At 46.8% G+C, this 20,593-nt stretch overlaps 1 protein-coding gene across 6 annotated transcripts in view; it reads left to right on the top strand.

Moving 5' to 3' along the window:
* NHSL1 (NHS like 1) overlaps positions 1 to 10,957 on the top strand; it is a 151,169-nt gene extending 140,212 nt beyond the window's left edge. For all 6 annotated transcript variants that reach the window (XM_077894510.1, XM_077894477.1, XM_077894494.1 and 3 more), the window contains 3 exons: positions 251 to 3,490; positions 4,005 to 4,137; positions 8,176 to 10,957. In XM_077894510.1, coding sequence (XP_077750636.1) covers positions 251 to 3,490; positions 4,005 to 4,137; positions 8,176 to 8,875 — 4,073 coding nt within the window. In that variant the 3' untranslated portion in view covers positions 8,876 to 10,957. The remainder of the gene's footprint in view (positions 1 to 250; positions 3,491 to 4,004; positions 4,138 to 8,175) is intronic.
* Positions 10,958 to 20,593: the final 9,636 nt, after the last annotated feature.

Raw genomic sequence — 20,593 nt, 5'->3', positions numbered from 1 at the left:
TCATCTATGGGAGGATTTGAAGTACAAATCAGTAGAAGGACATGAAATTCATAATAAGGGTTTTTACCTTAGGAGCTATCGGTATGACTATTTAAACTCTCACCTAGATACCTATAGGAGAAAAGAAACTAGATCAAATAGAAAAAAATATATATATTTTTTAAGTACAGCAGAATTAGAAGGGGGTGAGGGTACAGGTGATGAACTAAGATATTTTGAGATAACAAATCTCTTTCTGCTTTATCTCCAGCATCAGTCACTGGCCAAGATGATGGTGGTGGTCACTCGTTGTACACCCCAGACCACTGCTCCACACTGGGAAGGCTTGATAGCTATTGCTCTGCTGGGCAGCGCTCAGAAACCAGGGACTCCAGCTGTCAGACTGAGGAAGTGAAAGTTGTACCCCCTTCAATGAGAAGAATCAGGGCACAGAAGGGGCAAGGCATTGCTGCCCAGATGAGCCACTTCTCAGGCTCCTCCGGGAACATGTCTGTGTTGAGTGATTCTGCAGGTATTGTGTTCCCTTCTCGCCTCAACAATGATGCTGGCTTCCACAGTCTCCCACGTTCTGGAGCGAGGGTGAGTGTTCAGTCCCTCGAGTCACGATTGGGTGCCCTGAGCCCTGCAGAAGACCTGGATGGCACTTATCCCTACCAGAGTGGTCACCCACAAGTAGATGAAAATTCAGGACATTTGGGAGGTGCCTCAAGGACTGGAATGCTTTTGAGACCCAAGTCCCAGGAGCTGAGGCATTTTGAGAATGTGATCAGCCCAGCGTGTGTGGTCTCTCCTCATGCCACTTACTCCACCAGCATCATCCCAAATGCCACACTCTCTTCCTCTTCAGAGATTATTATTATTCACACTGCTCAGAGTTCAGGACAGCTGGACAGTAAAATCACCAGCTCCTCTTCATACTCAAAGATAAAATCTAGAGACCACCTCCTCTCCAGGCATACTAGTAAAGATGATCATCAGTCTCCCAGTGGCAACTGGACAGAGGGTCACCCCAGCATTCTTTCACAGGCCTTAGATCCCCACACCTCCAGTGCAACCATGCTATTGTCCCTCTGTGATTCAGTGGTTTCTCTAAATACTTCAGCAAATCGGGAGAATGGGTCCCAAGCCATGAGCTATAACTGTAAAAACAACCTGAGTTCTCCGGCCCACGCCCAGGATGTGGATGGCAAGAGTGAGTCCAGTTATTCAGGAGGCACGGGGCCCAGCAGCTCGGAGCCCTGGGAATATAGTGCCCCCGGTAACGGGCAAGCATGCCCACTGAAGGCTCATTTGACAACGCCTGGTTACTCCACTCCCGGAAGTAATGTGAGCAGCTGCAGCTTGGACCAAACATCCACCAAAGATGATGCCAGATCCCTGTATTCAGAGGAGCATGATGGCTACTACACATCTGTGCACCCCGATCCGGGACAGGGATCTGGAAACCAGTACAATAGTGATGGCTTTGGGAACCCCAGGCACAGTGTGGTCAATGTTTTTGATGGAAGAGCTCAGAAAAACCAAGGGGACCGGTCACATTACCATGACAAGTCCCTTTCTCGAAACATCTCTTTGAAGAAAGCGAAGAAGCCGCCTCTGCCACCCTCTCGGACTGACTCCCTGCGCAGGATTCCCAAGAAGGGTGTCCAGTCCAATGGGCAGGCGCTGAACGAGAGCCTGATCGCCTCGCTGCAGCACTCGCTGCAGCTGAACCTCCCGGGCAAGGGCGGCAGCTCGCCCTCCCAGAGCCCCTGCAGCGACTTTGAAGAGCCCTGGCTGCCTCGCTCCCGCAGCCAGAGCACGGTGAGTGCGGGCAGCAGCATGACCTCGGCCACCACCCCCAACGTCTACTCCCTGTGCGGGGCCACGCCGTCGCAGAGTGACACGAGCAGCGTCAAGTCTGAGTACACAGACCCTTGGGGTTACTACATTGACTACACAGGCATGCAGGAAGACCCCGGGCCCCCTGGCGGGGGCTGCTCAGCCAGCAGTGGGGCGCCGGCTGGAAATGGGCCAGTCCACCACGTCCAGGAGGGATCCAGGACCCAAGTGCCTGGTGGCTCAGTCAAACCAAAGATCACGTCGCCAGAGAAGTCCCACAGAGTCACTTCTCCATCCAGTGGGTATTCCAGCCAGTCGAATACACCCACAGCACTCACCCCTGTGCCTGTGTTTTTAAAATCAGTGTCACCAGCAAATGGGAAGGGGAAGACCAAGCCCAAGGTGCCAGAAAGGAAGTCCTCTCTGATATGTTCAGTATCCATCTCCTCATCGTCCACGTCTCTGTCTTCCAATACTTCCACGGAAGGAAGCGGGACAATGAAGAAGCTGGACTCGGTGCTGGCCTCCCCCACTGCCGGTGCTTCTCTCCTTTCTCTCCCCTCACCGTGTCCTGCTGACAAGTCTCCTTTGCTTCCTCCTCCCCCACCTTTAGTAGATTCCCCTGACGGCTCTCTGCCTCAGTCTCCCCTCTTCCCCCCTCCACCACCGGAAGTTCTCACTCCCTTCTCTGCCCCTGCCAGCGGGTGCCTCCCTCCTTCCCCCAGGGCACTCAGCCCCCTTACTCTGGGTGCATCTGCTTCCCTGCCACTGCCCCCCGCTGCCCTGCTCTCCTCAGCTCCCCCGCCTGCCCCACCCCTGGACCCTACATTGATGAAAGATGCCAGGCCTTCTTTCAAAAAACCTGGCCAGCCCGAGTGCTCCCGGGAGGGCTTCCGGCAGCCTTGTAACAAGGAGGAAGGCGGTAGGCCCCCCATGCCCCTGATAACCACTGAAACGTTGCAGATGGTACAGTTGAGGCCCGTGAAAAAGAACTCAGGAACCGAGCAAGCACTGTTATATGAACAAGTATCTCAGGAAAAACTAACTCCGGTCGTTCCCCAGTATCATTTAAAGCCATCTGCTTTCTTGAAATCCCGAAATAGCATAAATGAAATGGAGAGTGAAAGCCAGCCTGCCTCTGTGACAAGCTCGCCGCCGCCTCCTGCCAAGAGCTCGAGTCAGGGTCACCGGGACGGTGCAGCCGAGCATGGTCCCCCGAGCCGCAGCCCGGGCGGTGCCAGGGAGGCAGAGGCTGGGCCCGGCGCCCGGCCCGCCCCGCTCCAGGAGCCCCCCGGCCCTTCACCCAGCAGGAAGCCACCCCCCATTTCCAAGAAGCCCAAACTGTTTCTCGTGGTGCCACCTCCGCAGAGAGATCTCACAGCGGAGCCCGCAGAGCCCGCGAGCGGAGCATCACCCGGCCCCAGGCGGGGCGAGGCAGCCGAGAGTGGTAGAGCCAGCGCTGGTCCTGATGAGCCGGGCTCTGGCAGCGCCGTGCTCGGGGGAGGAGCCGCAGGAGCCGCAGGAGCCGCGGCCCCGGCCCCGGGTGGAGTGAAAGCCGACGTCCCCATGGTGCAGCCCGACGTGCAGCCAGCCCCCAAGCAGGAGGAGCCAGGTGCCGGGACCAGTGCAGGCGACGTGGAGAGCTGCCTGCCTCTCCAGGACGGACGGCGTGAGTATGCCTTTCTCTCTCGGTCCCCTGGACCGTACAGCAGAGGCAGAAGATGGGGCTGGTGCCTGTTCCCGGGAAAGCCGGCAGCATGTGGGCTGCTGCCCTGCTGCTTCACACTTGGGGTACCAACTTGGCATTTTATGAAATTAAAAAAAAACAAAAACAAAAACCTAGATCTAGGGATCTTGCTTACTGAATGTCAGAAAATAGAGGGGTAGGGTGGTCTGCGGCAGACGGGGTATTAAATAGCAGTGAGTAACCTCCCTTCTGGAGAGCTACAGAGAAATGTTCCAACAAAATTTAAGAGAGACTCAGTAGGAGTTCTAGACTTCAACAGAAAAGAAGGAGCTTTGGCTATCGTTATCAAAATAAAAAGTTCAAACTACGGACCCGACTGCCTGTCCTGTGGTTCTTACATTATCAGGAACGGCAGGGACAGCATTTTGGGAAGCCTGGCTGAAGACAAATTCAAGTCACTAGCGCGTCCTGTGTTTGTCTGCTTGCTTCCCTCTAGCTGGGCTGCCAGAGCCTGACGCAGCCGGCTCTTCCTCGGAGGCCTGTGACTTCCCCAGGGAAGAAGGGAGTGATGAGGTGATGACCCCCAGTAGACCCCGGACCACAGAAGACCTTTTTGCAGCTATTCACAGGTACCCCAAACCCCTTCTCCTTAATTTTGATCATCTTTACGAGTCTGCCTTTCTAAATGCTTTCTCAATTTGCCCTCCTTGGATTTTTTTCTGTCACCCATTAACTCAATTATTTATTTTTTGAGTGTGTTTCTATATTTTTATTTCCTCTGATTCCCTGTTTCTGGTTTACTTTGTCCCACTGATTTTTATGGTGATGTTGGGGGGAGGGGGGACGGAGACTCGATGCGGCGCCTTCTGCTCAGCGCTGCACTTGCTGGCAAGAAATGCAACGTGTCAGTCATATGACAGAGTATTTACAAGAACTGGATTAGAGCAACCGATGATCCAGGCCAGGATGAGCAACACTGTGTTTTGTGGACGTAAGATGCGCAGACAAGCTCTTGGGGACCTCTTTACCTCAGGGCGTTTTTATTATTATTATTAATATATTTTTAAAATATCAGGATATATCAGGATTTTTCTAATGCAGTTTTCTCTGGCTACTTAAAGTGTTTCAATACAAGAGTACAATCTTTTCAAAGCAGAAGTGGAAGGAATGAAATTTGTTTTTGAGTAGTCTAGACCATTAGTGCCATCTACTGGCATCAGAAATTGTTGGGTTTTAAAAAAATGTAGGATAAATTTTTCAAAATAACTGCCTGAACATTTTTTACCTGTGGTTACCTCAGAGAGTGAATATGATTTAGCATGAAAACTATATATATTGCCTTCTTTCTGGTTGTAAACAGCTGTGTAGTCATAACAGTGTCATTGTAAGAATAGATGAGATTGTATATGTACAAGGACTTTCAACCACAATGCTACTATATAAACCCTATGCTTCCTTCTCGACTTCTTTACCACAGTATTTTTAGATAATTCTTATGAATGTCCTTATGTTGCCAACACCTTCTACGACGCTGACTCGCGATCCCTTTTTTCCTTCCTGAAACAAAGAACTCTGTAAAATCATTTGATCATCTATGTAATAACCTTGTGTCAGGACTCTTTTCCCAATTCTTGGAATCTAACTGAAAAGACGGTAGCGTGAGATGAAAAGCATAGGGCTGTCCTGATTTGAAATCTCCCATGGAGCACATAAATATCTAACGTGGGGTTGGGGAATGGAGGGAGGAACCAAGATGGGGAATTAGGTGTTTGTCAAGAATTTTGTTCTTCACCTCTTGGCTCTAATATTGGTATAATATCCTAAAAGACCCTAAAGATTGCCTCTTGAACATTGACTGGTTGGTTTCTTTGATTTTATTAGAAATAAGAAGGTGGCTGCTTATGAAATTATTTCTCAAAAGAGTAAAAGGAAAAATGCTACATCCTTTGAAACCAACTTTAGTGGCATTTCTAGAAGTTTACACAGATGTTTCTAACTCTAACCATGCTAGACACATAATAAGCACTCAATAAATAGTTTTCAGAATTAAATGAAACCAATTGGAATTCAACTATTAGGAAATTCTTCCAAGACGTCACGTTTTTCATTTAGTTTGGAACACACTGGATTGTTAAACAAGTAGGCATATTTATAGTAGCAGTCCAGAGAGAAGATGCATTGCTAGTTGCTCTGTGTACTAAATACTTGGTCTCAGTGAGGAGCCCAGTTGTCATGGGGCCAAGTTACTAAGTGCTTTTCCGAAAAATATGCCCTATTTTACTTTGGCAACCTTCTTAAGGCACTGAAAAATCTGTGGTTCCTCCTACTAGTGAATTTTATCTACTGCAGATGTGGAAATCAGCCAGTCTATATTATTATTATTATTATTATTATTATTATTACTACTACTACTACTACTACTACTACTACTATATTCTGTGTACACATGATAGAAATAAAGGCCAAGTAGGGTGTGGATTGCAAAGAGAGTAAGGACACCTGCTAATTTTTGTTTTAGCATCGATAATGTATTAGCAGACATAACAAAATCCATCTGAAGGCTGTGATTTTTAGGGCTTTATTTTATTTTATTTTATTCTCCGGCAGCTAAGCTAATAATTTAAAAGAAAGAGTATCTAAACTGAACCACAGCCTTCAAATTTTATGATGCAAATTAATTCACTTCAGATTTAAAGCCAGATGGAAAATGTAGAACACCAGTTGAGGTGTGAAATTTTTATATTTATTGAAGTAATTAGTTTTCAAGCTAGTGTTAACTGTTTGAGCACTTTTTATAGCCATTTTCTTTAGAAATACACACACAGAGTATATGTGTGTGTATATACACATATATACATACGTATATGCAGAGAATTCATAATGTTTACATTTAATTCTCATTTTGGGGGGCAGTTGCTCTTGAGAAACAACAAAACTTATAAATTCCCATCTCCTCTCTTAATTCGAAATCCACAGTTAAAGGCTGTCTCAGCGCACCCTCACCTTTCAAAAACCAAACAAAAAATTAGGCACCAGAGCAGGGCAGCCATCAGGGGCCCTTCCCCACACCCCACCCCTCCCCCGTGCCTTGCTGTGCAGGCCAGGTCAAAATAGCACTGAAGCCCGGAAGGAAGAATTATATTTCCCTAAATGACACTCAAAGTTTTATTAAGCACATCCTCCATGCCTGACACATTATGGCTGTTATTTGCATTCATCTTTATTGATAAACTATGAGCTCTCTACTGTTATTTCCCTTTCCAGCTAGGAAATTGGATCAGAAACTTTAACTTGCCCAAGGTCACAGAGCAAGGAAGCTTAGTGTGGAATTTAACCCAGGTCTGTGTACAGAGGTGGTTTATCTCATTGAATCCTCACAAACCTGTGAGGTTAATATTCTCACCCCTATTTTGCAAGTGTGAAAGCTATGTTGCAGTATAGATGAGTAGCTTGCCCAGGGTTACACAGCTAGAAGTTGGTAATGCTCAAATTCAGTTCTTTATCTGTATATACAATAGCATCCTCTTTACCCTTCCCTACTGCATATTTAGAATTTTATAGCAAACAAAGAGATATACCCATGTCTTTATTTTATTAAATGTACCAAGTTTCCTTAGAGCACCTGCACTCAGCAGAGAGATTCCATGCAGATTGAGTTGTTATCATGAAGAGACCAGCAAGGGGCCCCGTGGCTCATCTGCTTTATTACCTCTGAGCCATTCTCAGTACAAAACACATGGAACAGAATGAGGACAAGAAACACATTCAGAAAACATTTTACTTTCCTTAAAGGCCCCTCCTCTTTCACAGTCCACCCACATTCCTCAGAATCTCTTGATCAATTGAAGGTTTTCTGAAGTCCAGCAACTGCATGTGGTATGGAAGGTTCACTCTTGTTTTCTGGAAAACTGGATTTGGAGGAGTTGACATAAGATCCCGTAAGCGCCAAGGAAGACTGGTTTTATGTCAAACTCTAGAATGACTAAGAATGCAGGGTTGTAGAGTCCTTCTAGAACCTGAGGTGGGAGCCTGCCTCAGGATAGTGGATATTCTGGGGGCTGGCTTATCTATTAGCCGTGTTCAAGGGCTAGAACCAAGCAAGAGAAGAAAGAATAGCAGAAAGGCTGGCCAGCACAGGCAAATGATCTCAGGATCAGTCCAGTATAGGAGAGTTAGATACAATATGGCAATTATTACAAACTTTTGAAGTGATCCTCACCAAAATAAATTAATGTGATGTCTGAGATTTGTTTCAAAATAATCCAGTGAGAGTGAATAGAAGAAAGATGGCTGTTGGTTAATAATTCCTGTAGCTGGGTCAGAGGCTCACACGATAATACAATGAATTATTAAAGTAATTCTCTTTTTTTAAAAAAAGATTTTATTTATTAGAGAGAGAGAGGGAATGCACACACACACACACACACACACATACACACACGCACAAGCTGGGGTGGGGGGAGAGGCAGAAGCAAACTCCCCACTGAGCAGGGAGCTTGATGACACGGAGCTCATTCCCTGGGATCATGACCTGAGCCACCCAGGTGCCCCTAAAGTAACTCTTAATAAATGGTGACCTGAGAACGCAGCAAAAAGCAGCGTGGTGGTGCCTGACATGCTGCAGCCCACTGGGAATTAACCGTTATCTTAATGTTACTGCCTCTCAGATCCAAGAGGAAAGTCCTGGGCCGGAAGGATTCAGATGACGATCACTCCCGAAATCATTCTCCCTCCCCTCCGGTGACGCCCACCGGTGCGGCCCCCAGCCTGGCTTCCCCCAAGCAAGTGGGGTCAATTCAGAGAAGTGTCCGGAAGAGCAGCACCAGCAGTGACAACTTCAAAGCTCTGCTGCTAAAAAAGGGGAGCCGCTCGGACACCAGCGCCCGCATGTCTGCAGCTGAGATGCTAAAGAACACAGACCCTAGATTCCAGAGGTCAAGGTCAGAGCCTTCGCCAGATACTCCCGAGAGCCCGTCAAGCTGCTCCCCCAGCAAGAACAGAAGGGCCCAGGAGGAGTGGGCCAAGAACGAAGGCCTGATGCCTCGGAGTCTGTCCTTCTCTGGCCCCCGGTACGGGCGCAGTCGAACTCCACCTTCTGCAGCCAGCAGCAGGTACAGCATGCGGAACCGAATCCAGAGCAGTCCCATGACTGTCATCTCAGAAGGCGAAGGGGAGGCCATGGAGCCTGTAGATAGCCGGGCTCATGGGGCCCTGGGCACCGCCAGGGGGTGTTCCATGAATGGACTAGGTGGGGAGCCCACCACCCCCCTGCAGGCACAGGGTCCTGGCCCTGCTGATGGGATAGTCAGCGCAGAGGGCACACATGGAACAGAACAACGTGGAGGTCCTCAGAGGGAAGAGAGCTAGGGCCAAGCGTGTGACTCCCAGGTTACATGAGGGAGGCACACACAACATCGCTCTAAGAAAAGCCTGACAGGTACCCTTGCCCCTGGATCCTTGCCCCTGGATCCCACTCAGCATCTGTGCTGTGGGCCCAGGCACCGCCAGCCCTGCAGCGGAAGGGGAGCATCATTTAGGACCCACCTGGCACCTGTGGCTTAAAAGCAAGTAGAAGCTTAACTTCTGAAAGTGCTTCCTGGGGAAGATTTTTTGTTTTCCTCCCCCCCACCGCCCCCTTAAATGCTGGGTGTGTGTGTGTGTGTGTGTGTGCATTTTGAACACTTTTTATGTTTAAAAAAATACACACACATACAAACAGCATGTACAGAAATAGGAGAAGGAAACACAGTTAAGCTGGGTAGAGTAATGGAGTCTTATGGACTAGGTGGTAATTGCTTTAAAAGTGTTACAGTTTGGGAAATTAGTTCCCAAAGGGAGAGCAAGAACCATCTCTTCTAAGAAAGAGGTGGTGGATTTGCTGGTGTTGCTGCAGAGGACACGTAGGTGTGGGCACCGGTGTGCTTTCCAGCTGAGCCAAGTTGTGATTAACCCAAAATGATGGGAAAGGGCTAAATGACTAATTGGTTCAGGTACTTTTTTCTGGGGAAAAAAGGCTTTGTTTCTTTTTTGTGAAAATGACAAACATGTGGAAGTGGCAACGCCGTAACTCGGAGCCTGCTGCTATGCAGCCACAGGCACACAACTTTTAGCTTGACTTTTAGCCACGTGGGTAATTTTTTAAATGAATTTCCTCCTTGAGTAGCAGCTAAAGCCTTTAAGAATAGCAACAATGGGGTGCACATACCGAGAGGGTAGGAGAGGACGAGGAGCACATAATAAAATACACTGCTGGAAGCTGTTTCCTGCTTATTCAATAAAATTTATTCTTCAGAATTAAATTTGAAAAGTTGCACTACAGAACTGTGGGTGGAGATTTTCCTTTTACGACTGTTTTTACCAGAGTTTAAACTTCCATTTGACAATTTCTTATCACTTGAAATGTCAACATTTGCTAACTTTTGGATATCCTTTTGGTTACACCAAAGAAAAAGGTATGGCTATTTTTCCTTGAACTGCCTACAGTATCATGTCCTCATTTAGAAAGGTTTATCAGGATCTATTATATATTATCTTACTTGGAAGAAAATACTGAATAGCTCTTGTTAGTCAAATAACACTAATACAAATTGGCAGGGCTTGGCTATTAGCCCTGGGAAATGAGTTTTTAGATTAAAAAGATTTTTTGCATTAATTGGTTTGTGAGTTTTTATATTTTTTATAAGGAATTGAGTTGGCTAATTACCTTCTAATCTTCTCCAGTTAGAATTTTAATACTTTTAGGCTTGGGAGAAAAGTGTGTAAAGTATTTATTTTTTATGTCCTATTCTTGTGACCTCTTCCCCCCACTCCCCTCGACTGCCGTGTACTTAGGCTCCTGTTAAATTTGTTGGTTAAATAAAGTAAGTCTTGTCCTCTTCATTAGAAGGACCTGAGAGGATAATACTGAGATTCTTGGCCTACGTACAATGCAGCTGCCAATGGTCATCTTTTTTTGGTATAAAAATATCATCTAAAAGTTGCACTGCACAGTCCAAATTATCAAAAAGTTTATTATACATTACAATTTTAGATGCCCATTTTAGACATGTCTTTGAGACAAAAACAAACTTAAAGAATTAAGGCTTCTTCCGTTCTCTGAAGAAAACAAAACATTTATTTTCACACAACCAGAAATGAAGATCTGATATTTGGCCAAAGGCTAAAGGACTTTTTACCATTCGGAGCAATTATCTACCACATTGGGCACAAGGATCTTTTCTTCTAAATTTTAGGAAAGTGGTGTTGGCTTTTGAATATGAAATCTCATAGCTCCCTAAACAAGATTAGAATGTACGTGAATATCAGAAAACTTTAACTTAATATATACATCATTTATGTTGAAGGTAAACAACATCAAAATTAATTATAAAGCTATTAAAATCCCCATTTTTAAAGAAAAAAAATATTAGGTTTTAAAATTTGCTTTGAATAAAACAATTGTAAAGTAAACATTTGAACCTTATTTCTTTTTGTTTCTACACGCATTTTTTAATAATAAGGTAGATCTCCTTTCAGAGAACTGCTGAGTGCTTTGCTGGGTACAAACAGAACAGCAGTGAAGACCAGAAGGTGCCTGTGGGATGTGGGGACCCAACAGACAGGAGACAGAACATCACAGACACGGTGGCTGGTGCCATCTAAAAGGACATATGGAAGAACAGCTCTGGACAGTGTCCTAAGGACTTTTGAATAAAATCTGAATAAAGTATTGACGTATAGTTCAGGTGATGCGACACATGGAGAGATGTGAGAACTTTTCACAGGCATGCACCAAGTATAGGGAAACAAGAATCTTAAAAAATGTGGATGAGAGGTTCAAATCTAATGAAAAAGACACACAAACCACGAACTATCCTATAAAACATCAGAATAGATGAAAGAGTACTTGGGCTCCTTAGCAAACCCTGTTGGGACTCGACTATGTGTTCTCTCCTTTACCATTGGAACACCTGACATTGATTCAAGCTGGCAGTGCACCCATCCAAAACTATACCTCACAGTTTCCCCCGTAGTAAGAGGGCACAGTTTTGGCCAATGAGACATGAGCAGTAGTGTGGAAATCTCCAGGAAGATTGCTGAGATAGGAGCCAGCCCCAACCCTCATGGCTTCCTTTCTCCCATTTCTCCCTGAATGGGAGGCTGGAAGAGGAGCAGTATTCCTCCAACCTTTCAGCACCAATAGATTGAAAGCCACATGTTGTGGAAGATAGAGGAGAAAGGAGCCTGGTCCTTTGATTACCTCTAGAGCCACTGTACCAGCCTTGGGCTGTCTACCTCCAGGCGCACTGAGTAAGTCATTTTTCACTCACTTGCAGTTGAGGGATAAGATTCTCAGAGTAAGGTATCCTTGCTTTTAAGATTAAAAAAAAAAAAAAAAATCATCTCTACACCCAATGTGGGGTTTGAACTCAGAACCTTGAGATCAAAAGTCACATGCTCTACTGAGTGAGACATCCAGGTGCCCTGGGTATGATTGCTTTTGAGTAGGTAGATGAGGGAGGGATTGATGGTGAACCTGAACTATGTCTTTAAGGATAAGGAGGGTTTCACCAAGCAGGACACTCCAAATGGAGGGGATAGCATGATCAAAGACACAGAGCCCAAGTGTTTAGAGGAAGCCATGTAGTTAAAGTGTCTCTAGAAAAACGTAGGAAAACACGAGACTGGAAAGGTGGTCTCCGGCAAGAATGTAGAGGGCCTGGTATGCCCTCTCAAGGAATTTGGGTTTTGTTCTGTAGTATTGGGAAACAATGAAGGCTTTATAAGAAGGAGAATGATAAGACATGGCTTGGTTCTTAGCCTTCTAAAGCTACACTCTTCCTTATTGACTTTATCTAATCCCAGAGCATTAAAAATAAATATATACACTGGTAACTCCTAAACACCTGTCCTTATTTCCTCTGTGAGCTCCAGAGTAGTATACCTGCTGCCTACTCAAAATCTGCAGTAAAGGTGTTTTAAACTTAATATCTCCAAAGCATACTTCTACCCTCTCCCCCAACACACACACACACTTATCTTATCAATTAACAGCATTACACAATGGCTCAGGTCCACATCTAGGCTCCTTCTTATGGCCTCCTTTTCACCCACATGTAAACCCTACTCGAGTCCTGTCAGCGAGACTGCCAAAATTTGTTTCACGAATCCAGTCACTTCTCACTGGTTTCACTGGTCCTCTCAGGTATAAGCTGTTGTCTCCTACCCAGACTATTGCAAAAGTTTCCCAATGGGTCTTGTCTTTACTATGCCTCTTCAATTACTCTTAATTCACCATACAAAGGAAGCTCTTAGGAGCAATTTGTAGCACTCCACTGCTTGAAACCCTTCAAAGACTATAACAATCAGAATAGGATTCTAACTCCTTGCCGTGGCTTGCAAGTCCTTTAGGTTCTGTCCCTATTCCCCTCTCCTGAAGGATCTGGCCTCATTTTCCTTTCTGTCCCTTAGCAGAAGCCACTTCCCAACTCGGAGCCTTTATTTTAACTACTGATAAGAAGAGTTCCTATATTTCTGTGTTGGCTTATGTTCCTCGGGAAGTAGGCCCCAAGACCATTAAGAATGCCAAGAGTTTTACTGGACTGAAACACCTTTAAGAGGAAAAGGAAGAAGGATGATGGGGCTGGGAGAGCTATCAGATTGCAGTACTGACTTTACACATCTGCCTAATGTACAGGAACTCTGGGGAGAGGTCATTCCCTAGAGGGTCCTGGGTTGGACAAAAACAGCTATGTCCTTTACCACTGCCTTGCTTGGTCTTCAGTAAGAGTCCACTCTGAGAAAAGCGTGCCTTCAATTTCCACTGCTTCATGACACGACCGGCCACCAACCCTTTCTGATTTGGGAATAGTATGCCCTCAGCTTAAAAGCTGAGGTGACCCCTGATGAAGCCAACAATTAGAGGCTGTCAGCAAACCATACCATCTGCAGCTGGATGGCAAGTCTTGAAAGGAGATCTAAGTGGCACATCTCCAAGCCTGTCACAGTCCTTGACACCTGTAGATCCTCTTGCCCCCACAAACATGGAGAGCCACTCCTCCAGAACTCTAATGGACTTCTCTTCCTGAGAATAAAAATGTTTTGAAGGATCTGGATGGGACCAACTATAGCCCTTTCTGTCATTGGTCTGGGGCCACATTGGATACTCATCATCCTCTCTTCTACTCCGTGTCCTTTACCTTCAACTGCCACCTCTCCTCATCTCCCTGGCTTTCCTAATTGGTATGAACCAAGCTATCATTCCCAAGGGTTCTGAGATCCTAAGAATTAAACCATTTTGGGACCAGGGTTGCTACACTTGTCCATTCACAGTTCCAACTGGGCAAGGAGCCCAAGGGGTACTCCAAGTGGGTGCCCTGAGTTCCATCATATCATAGCAGGCTTACCTCCTCTGGCACTCCAGGGTTAGTTAGCCCTGACAAGGTGGTGACTCTTCTTCTTGCTTGCTGGACCCTGGACACAAGGAGCCCAAAGTTCCCAGGTGACAGCAATAGGTTGAAGTTCAAGGGGCCTTTGCTCATTGCAGGGGAAGGGTGTACACCTTTGAGAACCATGACTTCTGGCTCTGCAGAGCCTAGAGGTGTAGGGTAGGAAGTCTTATGTCCCTTGGTGGTTCACTGGGAGGGGTAGTAAATATAGTCATTCTTGCTTCTACCCTTTGTTTCCCAGAGCCATGCATCCTTCTGTTGTGGACACAGCACTATGGAGGATCTGATTTAGTATGTGAGTAGGGTCTTGCCTCCAACCAGACCAGCAGCTTCTAAGTGGTGCCATATGTGAGAGGACTAGTGGATCCCATGGCCATAGGTAACTCTTCCTGATTGGGTGTTATGATGTGTAGATCACAAATCCATGCCAGTGGATCAGAGGTTTTGTAAGTCTCTAGATTAGGTTGCTATTGAGGCCCTATGAACAGGAAAGGAAACTGCTTACCTAGAATAAGTGTCTGCCCTTGTGCAAATAAATTGCTGGCCCTTCCCGGAAAGAATGGGCCTAATGCACTGGTTTTGGCTCCAAATGACCAGGTGATCTTCTTATATCCTCGTGAGGGTCTGAGCATTGGTATCTATTGCTGGCAGCTTGGACGTTCAGAGTTAGCAGTGTCTAGGTTAGCCTTGGTAAGTGGGAGTCCATGTCATTGGGAGTTCATGCGTAGCCTCCATCTCTGCCACTATTGCCACTTAACTTGTGTGCACATTGTGCCAGCACTGGAGTGGGCACCAACGAAAGCTAACGGCAACAGGCTTAGTCATTTTGTCTACTTGGTGGCTCAGTGCTTCTTCAGTTGTGGGTGCTTTCTGGGGGGCATTAACATGGAATGCAGTGGTTATCATGCTCTGTGCCTGCTCCTGTATGTCCATCCATGTGCCTCTCTCCCCAGAATTCATTGTCTCAATCATCCTTTTTCCTTTTTCCAAACTCCTTTAGCCTTACCCCTGAGTGAGGGTGTAATACAGCTGCTGTCCCTGTTCACCCACACCCTCAGAATAAGCCAAGTCAACAGTATCACTCAGGCTTTCTCTCTTCCTTCAGCTGACCATACATGTCCTCCAAATAACCAGAGGGAGGGAAGGCGGGGATGGGTGCAACCATGATGACGTGGGAGTTTGGGCAAGCCGCTAATGCAGCTTGCCTGTGCTCCTGGATCATTTCTATCCATGATGAAGTGCTACTGATCCTACTAACTTCATGACGTTGTGATTCTGATAGAAACTAGCTAAGGTGGGCATTTCTGGACACATCATCACTTGGTGTCTCATGGTCACATCTCTCCTTAGGGCCCAGTAGTGTACCTGAAGCTATTTTTCAAAAAGTATGTCATTCTCTCCTGCAGTTAGCAAGCCTTACTTCAGGAACCCTGGGGCCTGCGACCCACATTGTGTTCTCCCCCTGGGACTTGTCGTAAATGCTACATTGCATTTTTTTTCACTACCAACACCAGCAATAGATCACGTGGGCCATGCTGCTAATTCCTTCCTACCTGTCGTTTCTAGGTCTGTTCCTAATTGATTTTTTCCTCCTAATTATGAGTCATAGTTTTGTTTCTTTGCATGTTTTTCTAAAATTTTGTATTGAATGTTGGGGATTAGGTAGTATATTGATGGATTTTGTTGTATTTATTTATTTATTTTTCGTTGTTGTTGTATTCCTATAAATAGTGTTGGCCTTTATTCTGGTGCACAGCTAAGTTTCTTGGAATTAGTTTGATGCTTTCAAGGCTTGCTTTTAAGCTTCATTAGGGGAGGTCCAGAAAAGTCTTTGTTTTAGACAGTGTAACCTCACTACTAAGGTAATACCCTTGTGAGGGCACTACCTGATGCCCCATGCAATATGAGCTATTTCCACTCTTGCTAACAAAAACAAAAACTGTCCCCAGCCCCAAATATGATCTATAAATCATTTCTCTCTTTTTTTAAAAATATTTTGTTTATTTATTTGAGAGGGAGAGAGAGAAAGAACTAGTGAGAATGAAAGAGGGGGAGGGAGGAGCAGATTCTTAGCTGAACAGGGGTCCGACATGGGGCTCAATCTCAGGACTCTGGGACCATGACCTGCCCGAAGGCAGACTTTTAACTGACTGAGCCACCCCGGTGCCCCTATGAATCATTTCCTCTGTTTTTGCAGTTCATTTCTTGGCTTGGGTAGTTTCTTCTTATACCTTCACAGAGCAGTGCTTGGCCAAGTACTTAGGAGGACTCGCTGTAGATGTATAGAGGCGGTGTGTGTGTGTGTGTGTGTGTGTGTGTGTGTGTGTGTTCATCCTCTATGCTGCTGAACAAATTCTGTTCACTTTGGCATTCCCTAACACTGATTTCTGTCTTCGCAACTCAGTAAGACAAGCAGTCTTCCCCTCCCTGCATTGCTGCCTAGAAAAGCCTTGAAGCCATAGCTTGAACAGTCATTGAACTCACCTCTCCCCACTACCCCCAACCCTTATCTGAGAGCACAGTCATGAGCTGTGGACTTTCAATGTCTGGTTCTTTTTTCACCATCACAGCTAGAAGTGGATATTCACCTGGGGATCTTTAAACACATTGCTCAAGGGAATAGGGGTTTTGATTTAGTGCCTCACTTTGGGGAGAGTGGTGTCAGAAGCTTACACTCTTTCCTCAGAGGTCAAGGAATCAGTGTGGGGTTTATCCTACCTTTCAAGTATGGCAATCTTAATTATATCTTCAGGGATTGAGGGAATAACCAGTGGTTGTCTACAGACCCAGGGCACCAACTGGAAGCCAAACTTTGATTAGAACTCCATTTATTTTCTAACTTCCATATGCTCACACTTTAATGGGAAAGAGGAACTATGATGAACTCCTAGACTTCTGGGTGTCCAATATCAAATGGATTCCAGCGTATCCGGGTATTTCTCTCCAGTGTACATCCACCTGAGTAAATGGACACAGGTCCCTTTAGAAAAACACTAGGGGACTCATTAGTGTACATACTTGCTGAAATATTGTAGGGACTTTCTCCCTGGGAACCCAACCACCTCTTCATTCAGTCAGTGATTTTTGATTCTGAAAACAGGCTTAGCTCTGGAAACTAACTGGGCAAGGGATCAGTGTCGTGGGTAGGGGTTCGTGGGGGGTAGGAGTGGTGATCTCAGCCCCCTGCTTATCCATTCTTGCTGTCTTGTTATGTCTAAAGAGCATGACCCTTGGCTACCCCATCTATTTTATCCCTCCAGATGCCATGTCTGTTAACCATCTCCCTAAGATTTTACAAGTTAGGCCCCCTTGAACTTAGTGGTTAATACAATAAATAACACACTCTGGTTTCTGCAATTAGCGCTGCCACCTGGGCTCTTCACAGACTCCTCATCCCTCTATCACTCTCTGGACCAGCCACATTCGACCCCAACCTATCCTGCCAGCCTGGACTACAGGGGAGAGCCTCTGCTGAGCAACATGGTTTTGCTCAAACACCTCTCACCTATGCCTCCCCAGTGGCACATAATTGTGATAACTGTGCCACTCGCTGAGCGGTGGGTCCTCCAGGCCTTCCCATGGTACATAATTGCTGTGGACTCAATTGTGTCCCCTCCCCCAAATCCACACAATGAAGTCCTAGCCGCCAATGTGGCTCTTGTTCGGAGATGGGACCTCTGGAAAATAATTAGGTTTTGATGAGATCATGAGGTGGAGCCCTCAAACTGGGATTAGTGTTCTTACAGGAAGAAAAAACCCTCTTGTTGTTTGACCACTTGTTCAGGAACATCTCGGGTGTCATCTGAAATTGGTCCCCAAACACAGAAGGCAGGGAGAGAGCAAAAGAGGAGGTAAACCGCTCCATGTTGGTAGGTGGCAGTTTTGATAAACAGGAAACCATAAGAGGTTTGTGTTCAGTGGCTGCCAGCCGAGTAGTTTCCATCCCTGCCACCAGAATCTCAAGTTTACGGTAGACCCCTCCCGGGCTGCGTCCCCTTCCCCGGCTTCAGCTACCTGCCGCCAACCTCAGCCCAGCACCAGAAGCTCCTCTGGCGAAGGACGGAGGAGGGTGACAGGAGCCCAGCGCTGCCTCACGACGCCCGTGTCACTCCTGTCACTTCACCTCGTCACGTAGGCATTTTATCATCTCACATCCTCACAAGGAGGGTGAGTACAACGCAATAAGATATTTTGAAAGAGACCATATTCACATAACTATTATTAAAGTATATTGTTATAATTCTTTCAATTTTATTACTGGTTCTTGTTAACTCCCCACTGTGCTTTTTTATACATTTAAACTTCATCATAGTTTTGCGTGTCTAGGAAGAAGCAGTGGATATGCGGGGCGGCACCATCGTGATTCCAGGAGCTGCTGGGGTCTTTGAACGTATCCCTTGCAGATAAGGGGGCATGACTGTGCCTAGCAGCCTTAAGCAGCAGGCACAGACGGCAGTGGTGCACCCAGTGCGGCTGGTCCCATCCCCACTTCCACCCCAAGGCTGGGGCCTCACAGGAGCACCTCGGAGCGGGGAGGGCAAGGACCCGTGGGGTCCTCCTGCTGACCTCCTCCGACGCCTCCCCCTCATCCATGTGGGGATGTAGTAAGAAAACGGCTGTCTGTCTGCAAACCCGGAGCCCCGCCTTCAACAGGCATTGACTTGGCTCACACCTGATCTGAGGATTCCCAGCCGGCAGCACCGTGGGAAACAAGTTTCTGTTGTTTAAGGCCCCAGCCTATGGGGTTTGTTAGGGCAGCCCTGGCGACTAAGACAAAGATCCCATGGCTCTTACTGCCACAGCTAATTATCCAGCACGGCCCCTTCTGTGAGCTCTGCATTCCTTCCTCTATCCTCTCTCCTGGCAATTCAGCCATTTGAACATTTCTCTTACTTTTTCCAGGCTTCTGGGAGCCACCCACCCTCAAGCTCTGAGTTTGCACTATCCATCCCATGGAGTTTTTCTCCCAGTATTAAATCCTGTATCTTGAGCAGTACAGTACCCCCAAGCCAGAAAGCCTATCCTCCCCAGTCTTCTGTCCGGGCGCCCCTGACCAAGCACCTGGGGAACCTGGTCCCAGGGGCATGCTCCTGGCCCCTGCCAGGGTGTGTTGGCTAGGTTCTGCAGCACCTCTGGTACATTATCCACTTCTTCCCTCATCTGGCCTGGCCTAGCCCTAGCCAGCGATGCTATGACTTAACCTTGAGTACAGGCCTGGGAGATGGGGTACATCAGCTTCTAGGCACAACTGTTGCCTTATGGGGACAGATCTCTAAGAATATTGCATTTCCTCCTTTGGGTGGGAGAAGGGAGGGGGGGTGATTCTAGTTCTTAATGGGGAAGGGCTGAGCCTCTTTTGCAGGCCCAGAATGTTCAGAAACTTGCAGGGACTCAAAAGTGTTGGGGGCATCCACCAGCTGTCCCTTTCTCATTATCCAGGTTTGGTCCTGACCTTGGTGTAACAAACTTGGTTTGGTTGAACAATTTTTTCCCCCTTAAGATTTCTAAATTTATTCATTTGAGAGAGAGAGAGAGCCAGCAAGAGCACGAGCAGGGGAGAGTCAAAGGGAGAGGAAAGAGCAGACTCCCCACTGAGCAGGGAGCCCGAAGCAGGCTTGATCCTGGGATCATGACCTGAGCTGAAGGCAGATGCTTAACCGACTGAGCCACCCAGGCACCGTGGTTGAATATTTTTGGTGGTTGATACTTTTACCATCAAATCCTGTGCTTGACCTTCAGCTTTTTCTGCTTTTTTTAAGATTTTAATTTTTGAGAGCAAGCAAGCATGCTCAAACAGGGGCGAGGGTCAGAGAGGGAGGGTGAAGCAGGGAGCCCGATTCGAGGCTCCATCCCAAGCCCCTGGGATCATGACCTGAACTGAAGGCAGATGCTTAACCAACTGAGCCACCCAGGTGCCCTTTCTGCTTAACACCTGCATGAGGTGAGGGCTTCTTAGCAAGTTACCAAAGAGACTCTGGCTCTCACACTTTGTTTTTAAATTGTCTGCTAATTGACCTCAGCTTTTCCTTATCCACCCCGAGGCTATCAATTCAAATTAGTAATAACCATTCGAGTCCATTGCCCTTGTATTCATTATCTACCCTCCCCATATTGGAGACACCCGAATCATCCACCAGCCGCGGTAGGCTTCTCTGCAAGTAGGTCATTCCATCTGAAGTTGTAGTAACAGGAGCTGCCTAAATCCTGCCTCTTCACCAGGGACGTGAGCCGTCTCGGCAGCCAGGCAGCGAGCGAGCCAGTGTCAAGATGCTATCTCACGGCTCCTGATCCTGGGTCAACCCCATCCCAGGAATGCCAGTTTGATGCTGGCATGGAGTTTAAAACGTATGACAAAGTTACAGCCTCTGAAAGGAGAAAGGAAAAGCGAGACTGTTGTGGGGGAGCAGTCAGCCTTCATGACCCATCTGATGAGGTCTCTGCAAGCCCACCAGGGAGCTCCAGGGCCAAGACGGTTTAGTGAGAAGGGGCCTGAGGTGGGCAGAAACAACTAGGTCTTTGCACCACCACCTTGGGGAAGATGTCTTTGGCTGGAAGATGCCAGAAAACGGCAGACTGTCAGCTCCTACTGCCTCACTCAGGCTTAGGCTCACTAGGCCCCGAGAATACTGTGTCCTTGTCTTGAATCTGCAGCCAACTC

This window comes from Canis aureus, chromosome 1 (genome assembly GCF_053574225.1).
Source record: "Canis aureus isolate CA01 chromosome 1, VMU_Caureus_v.1.0, whole genome shotgun sequence".
In the NCBI taxonomy this organism is placed as follows: domain Eukaryota; kingdom Metazoa; phylum Chordata; class Mammalia; order Carnivora; family Canidae; genus Canis; species Canis aureus.
The sequence above is the reverse complement of the archived record's forward strand: the minus strand, read 5'-3'. Positions and strand labels throughout refer to the sequence as shown.